Here is a 5,820-nt window from a genome sequence, read left to right as displayed (position 1 = left end):
TGGGCTGAGAGGGAGGCGTGCACGGCTATATCACAGTCCACACTGGGGGCGGGCAGCCTAGTGCTACGGGGGGAGGGGCAACACCTGAACACGAATCATCTTTACCTATGTATCCTCCGCCTCCTCCACCTGAGGAGCACCCCCCGCCACCCCCTCCGAAACCCCCTCTGGTCTCCCACCCCCACTTCTTCATGGCCTGGGGGCAGGAATGTCCTCCGGTGGCACCCTCCATCAGAGACTTTCCAGACCAGAGCAAGGAAGTGTTATCATTCCAGCCACCTCCACCGCCTGCAGGAAGAGACCGAGACAACCCTGAGAGAGGAAGCTGGTTAGGTTAGGTCAGCCGGGGATCTGGCCGAGGCGGCAGGGCGAGGTGCATTGTGAGGGGTGCTTGCTCCAGTTCCAAAGCCCAGCGGCTTCGTACTCAGGGGGCCTGGGGGCTACAGAGTCCACAGCTGGAAAGCCAGGAGCGTGCTCTTTGTCCTAGGTGGACCTGCTTTGGCCACAGCCATGCACATCCAGATGGGAGCGTGTCTGGTATCACTGCTTCCCGTCAGGCCTCTGGCTCAAAAGCCCTGAGTGTTCTCGGCCAGGTCTAGAATGACTTGAATCAAGGCCCCCAGGGAAGTCGTGGGGCCCTTTTGTCACCTTCAGAAGTTACAGGGGTGCCTGAGTTTCAAGTGGCTGGCCTCCCTTCTGCCAACCAGAGGGTGGGGGCGTGGGCCTGTCATAGCTGTTGATGTCAGGTGGCAGAGGGAAGGCCCCTTGCTCCATTAGGGACCTGAAGTAGGTTCTGGCAGCCAGCCACGCAGAGCCATGTGCACAGTAAATACATTAGGACGAGTCGGACCTGACACCATGTCTGCCTCCCTCCCCTGCCCCCACCCTTCTCTCGTGTATCCCCGAAAATAAGACCTAGCGGGAGAAGAAGCCCTAACATGATTCCTCCAGGATATGGAGGGCACGCACCACTCACATGAGGGTTTTATGACCTGTTTCAGGGAGAAGGGTGCCTTTTCCACAAACTCCTTCAACTTAAAATATTCAGTATGCCAAGGTGCCATATTTTGGCACCTAACATCATGCTACGGCTGATTTTCCGGCTAGGCCTTATTTTTGGGGAAACGGGGTTCCCATGCATCCTGCACGATCCTCTGCTGAGGTGGTTTCTGACCTCCCACTCCACTTTGCAGGCTTTGAGAAGATTTGTGGAAAAAAAATAATGGACATAAAAATAAATATAAATCAACAACGTTTTAAAAAATGGATTGAGCATGAAACAGTTTGGCCATGTTGAGAAAAACAACCCACTAACTTTCTATGAGCTTGCAGACTCTTTTGTAAATGGGGATCATAGTATCTTTGTGGAAAACCCCACAGGGTTGTTTTGAAAAGCACATGTTCAGTCGATGTGGAAGTGCTTTGTAATTTATGAAATCTATACTGGTGTAAGGGGTGCTATAAATACTGCTGGGGGGCAGTTCCTTACTGTGGATCCAACAACTGTTTCTACTCTTCTGTCCCCAGCCATCTCTTGACTACAAAGTTTGAGTATTTGATTTAATTAATCGCAAATCTTAAATGCCTTCCAAAATCCTCCCTCCGTCTAATTGTGGAGAAAAGAAAACACAAAGATGAACTGGATTTTCTCTTTAGAGATGGCTGATTTCAGAGGAATCAGGGAATCAACATCCCTTTCAATGTCTGTCCCCTATTTGTGTGGCTGGCTGTCATTAACGAGCACAGAAAGTTCAGCCATGGAGATTCCAGAAAGAGCTTTTTCAGCAAGTGGCTGTGTGAGCTGGCAGCCTACGGTCCGGAGGTACGAATCACAGGGGCCTGGAGGGCCTGACTGGGCCCAGGTTCTCCCATCGGCTCACAGCCAATTGCATTTGGTAAAACCCAGGGTGGGTTGGGCTGGCTGTCCGAATGCTGCTGCCTGTTTCATTTTCTCAGTGACCTTCTGCAAATCCCAACCTGTCAGCCAGGTGGTCTGTGGTGCCCAAAGATGCTGCCTGCCCTTCCTCCTCGATGCTGGGACCAACGTAAGAGCTCACAGCCTCTCAAGTCCCAGTGACCAAGAGGCCCACAAGTGTGTGATGGCACCTGGCTGAGCTGGAGCTCTCACAGTCCCGGGGGCGGGGTGGCGGAGGGGTGGGGGGAGAGGGGCTTGCAGCGCTTTACCTGCGGCTCCAGAATTGCCATTGAGCCCCAGAACTGAGGAGTTATTCTCCAGTCTCTCGGGGTGGAACGTGTCCGTCTTAGCCCCGTAGGCCCTGCCGCCACCGCCGGCCGCAACGATCAGGGGCACTGGCACGCCGCCCTTCATCTGGCGGGAGAGACATTCAGAGGTTGAGACATCGAGCTGGGCTTCCACTCTGGACACGCTTGAGCCCTGGTTTAAGTGTTTAAATGTGTCCGCGTGCTGGGCAGTGGGTGACGTCTCGGGGGTCTGAGGTGGTCTGAGGGCTCTGAGCTCATGTTACAACAGCCCATCAGCTCACACCCCAGCCCACTCCTCCAGCTCCTACAACAGTCAGGGTTCCATCTGAGAAGCAAAACCACTAGTGCGGCTCGATCTTAGAGGCTGCGTACGTAGCCTCAGGGGCCTGGGTGCTGGTGGTAGCACAGGTCTCTCTGCTTTCTCCTTCCTCTCCATTCTCGGGGGTCTCTGGCTCTGACCCACATGACCTCAAGATTAGCATCACCGTCCCTGTGGGAGGACCTCGCAGGAAGCCTTTGCCTTTTGGCCTGACTGTGATGGTGTCAGAAAAGTTCATCTTAGGACAGAGGAGGGCACAGTGGGACCCTCTGGAGCTCTGAAGCAGGGGTGGCAAAAGCCTGCGTGCTGCAATTGGGCTGGGACATCAGCAAGAGAAAAGCCTGCCCTTTCTTGGACAGACAGGGAGCCCTCCATCCCTCTGGGCCTCAGTTTCCGCATCTTTAAAGGGATCTGAGAGGCGTTTTGTTCCCATAGCTGCTGTGAGGCTCCAGCCCCATGACCCACAGAAGTCACTGCCCCTGGGGAGCGGGCACAGCCCAACTCACCTTAAATACGTAGGTGGCTCCGCCCCCTCCTCCGCCCCCTCCTGCCCACTCATGCACACTTCTGTTCACGCGGATTTCTTCTTCTATCACGTTGTTCTCTCCAATGCAGACTTTCTGGATAAGTCGGTTTGTCTGTGGAAACAAAAAGCACCCCAGGTTTGTGCTCAGGGTTCTCTGCTTCCCAGCAGATGGATCTTCTATGCTTAAGGTAGGATCTATCTCTCAAATAGCTTACAGTTGAATTGAAGAGACAAAAAATGCAGTATTAGAGAAGGACCACAGGATACCTTAGCAAATGCATGAGAAGCTGGGGGAGGGACAGTGAGTCTTTGTTGCTGACTGATGATCAGGGAGGACTGCCTGCAGGAAGTGGCATTTCGTTGAGCCTTGAAGGATAGGGACTTTTAAAAAAAAATTAAAGCATAGTTGACATACAATATTATATTAGTTTCAGTTGTACAACATAGTGGTTTGACGTTTACATACCTTAGGAAGTGATCACCATATTAAGTCTAGTACCCATCTGACACTGTACAAAGTTATTATATTATTGACTATATTCCCTATGCTGTACATTACACCTGATAGAGAGATTTTTAAACACAGAGAATGAGGGAAAGTTAGGGTATTCTAGTGGGAGAGAGTAGTGTGAACCCAGAGGGTGAGTGAGGTGTTTGGGGAAAAAGCCAAGGACTCTCCTTGGCTCAGAAAAGTCCATTTTAGGACAGAGAGATGGTCCAGGAGGACCTGTTAGGATCCCCTGGACTCTGAAGAGGGGATGACAAAGGCCCTAAGAGGTGAGATAGAGTTGGAGGACGTGTAAGTGGGGGTGGGTAGAAGGAATTAAACTGGACAGTCAGATCATGGCAGGGGCCTTGGATACAATCTGAGAAGCTGGACTTCATTCTCTAGGCAGTGGGGCGCCACTGACATTTTCTGAGAAGTTGTGGTTCTGAGGCCTCATGGAAAAGGAAAAACAACCAGTGAGAGGCCAGACTTGGATTTTATTCCCGGCTCATCTTTGGGATAATAATTTCTCCATTTTGGACAACTCATTCCTTCCAGCTAATGTCCCATGTGTTGCCTCCAGAAATTCCCTGACACAGCTCCAAATAGAGCTCTTTATGTCCGCCATGGAGACCAGGGTGTGAACCCTGGAATCAGCCAGACGCCCCTGAACAACTGTGGAGGAGGCACTCAATCTCTTTGACCCACACGCGTGGCATGGGAACAAAAACACTACAGGTTGTGGATGGAACAAGACGGGGTCTAGGATAGTGCTTCACACGTGTTAAGGCCTGAAGAAAGGGCTGCTGTTTTATTTGGATTCGCTTCTGGGCCCACACGTGGTCCTGGTGTGGGCCCAGGCATCTGGGAGTCCCTGGGGATGTCCCTGGCTAGGGGGAATTCCTGTGACACAGATCCTGGAATCTCTGAATAAAGAGAGCACAGTGCTTCAGGAATAGCCATCCTGCTTATCAGTCACAGCAGCTAAGAGGAACTCTCCAAACATCGACCTGACCTCGGCGGAAAATGACTTTTCTTTCACTTAATAGAAAAAAAGGCCAATAAAACATCAAATTTCCATTGAATGCTGCTGTGCAGCCAGCCAGTGGACACGGCAATTCATCTTTAGCCACTCCTTATGCTAAAGCGCTCAGGGGTGCTGGCAATGAGTCCTAGAGAAATTTTCAGGCAAATAGCCGAGATGCAATTTGTTTCATGGCATTTTGGATTTAATGATGGAAATAATTTGATATTTTTTAGAGTGGATTTAGTGTGGGTGGAAGGCTGTGAATTGCTACTGTAGAGCGCTGACATTTCTCCTGTGTATGTGCAGTCCCATCCAGGGGGTGGGTGGGGAGACGGCTGGAAGGAAACCCTGCTAACTGCTGCCTGGGGAGGGCACGGTATGCCAGAGGTGCTGGGCTGAGCTCCGGGGCAGGAGACGGAAATGTGGGCTGTCAGCTGGGCAGAGCAGAGCACAGAATACAGGGCCCAGGCTGGCTTCCGGACAGGCCCTGCCAGAGGTTGGCTGAGCCACCTCACTTCCCCCAACCTGCCTCCTCCTCTGTGGATGGGGGTTTGCCCAGTCTGAATCAGTGATGTTCCGATGGTCCGTCCCCTTAGACCCTGCTCCCTTTCTTCCTCTCCTCTGTCTGGCAGCAGTGTGGCCTCCACCCCTCGGGGATGCCCTCTTCCTGTGAATAGAAGCTGCAGGTGGCTGGAGATTGCAAGAGTGGGAAGGATGGAGCAGTCAGGCTGGGTGGTGGCTCACTCCTCCTGCCCTTCCTTGCTAGGGTGTGTCTTTTAAATCAGCCCGGGGGGTGGGGGGAGGGCGGGGGTAGGAAATGGTCAATCCTGCAGCTTGCTCATCCAGTCTGCATCTTGCTGGACCCAGCAGCAGCGTTTGGTGTTGTCAATCACCCCTTCATAATACAATTTCTTCACCTGACCTTCAGGACTGCACACGCTCCTGAATTTCCTCCTACTTCCCTGGCGTCTCCGCCTCAGCCTCCTTCGCTGCTTGTTGGGGGTCTTCAGGGGTCAGTCCTTGGTCTTTTCAATCTGTACTGCTCCCTAGGCAGTCTCATCCTGTCTCAACTTTATGCTGATTTCTCCCAAATTTGTATCTCCACTCTAGGTCTCTCCCCTGAATTCCAGTGGCTTATTGCCTGTTGTTTTCTGGAAGTCCTTGCTTGGCTGCCTACCAGACAGAACTCTACAACTCAGCGTGTCCGACGCTGAGCTCCCGGTCTTGCCCCAAACCTG

General features: G+C 52.4%; 1 protein-coding gene across 1 annotated transcript in view; it reads right to left on the bottom strand.

The window, feature by feature from the left end:
* The window catches only part of ALK (ALK receptor tyrosine kinase), an 81,648-nt gene that overhangs the window by 26,351 nt on the left and 49,477 nt on the right, over positions 1–5,820 (bottom strand). Inside the window, exons 6-8 of the mRNA XM_019658122.1 lie at positions 3,049–3,180; positions 2,185–2,329; positions 106–288 (exon numbers count right to left, since the gene is read on the bottom strand). Of these exons, the coding sequence (XP_019513667.1) occupies positions 106–288; positions 2,185–2,329; positions 3,049–3,180 (460 nt within the window). The remainder of the gene's footprint in view (positions 1–105; positions 289–2,184; positions 2,330–3,048; positions 3,181–5,820) is intronic.

Source organism: Hipposideros armiger, unplaced genomic scaffold, assembly GCF_001890085.2.
Source record: "Hipposideros armiger isolate ML-2016 unplaced genomic scaffold, ASM189008v1 scaffold_0, whole genome shotgun sequence".
NCBI classification, from domain to species: domain Eukaryota; kingdom Metazoa; phylum Chordata; class Mammalia; order Chiroptera; family Hipposideridae; genus Hipposideros; species Hipposideros armiger.
This window is presented reverse-complemented; position numbering and strand designations above follow the sequence as displayed.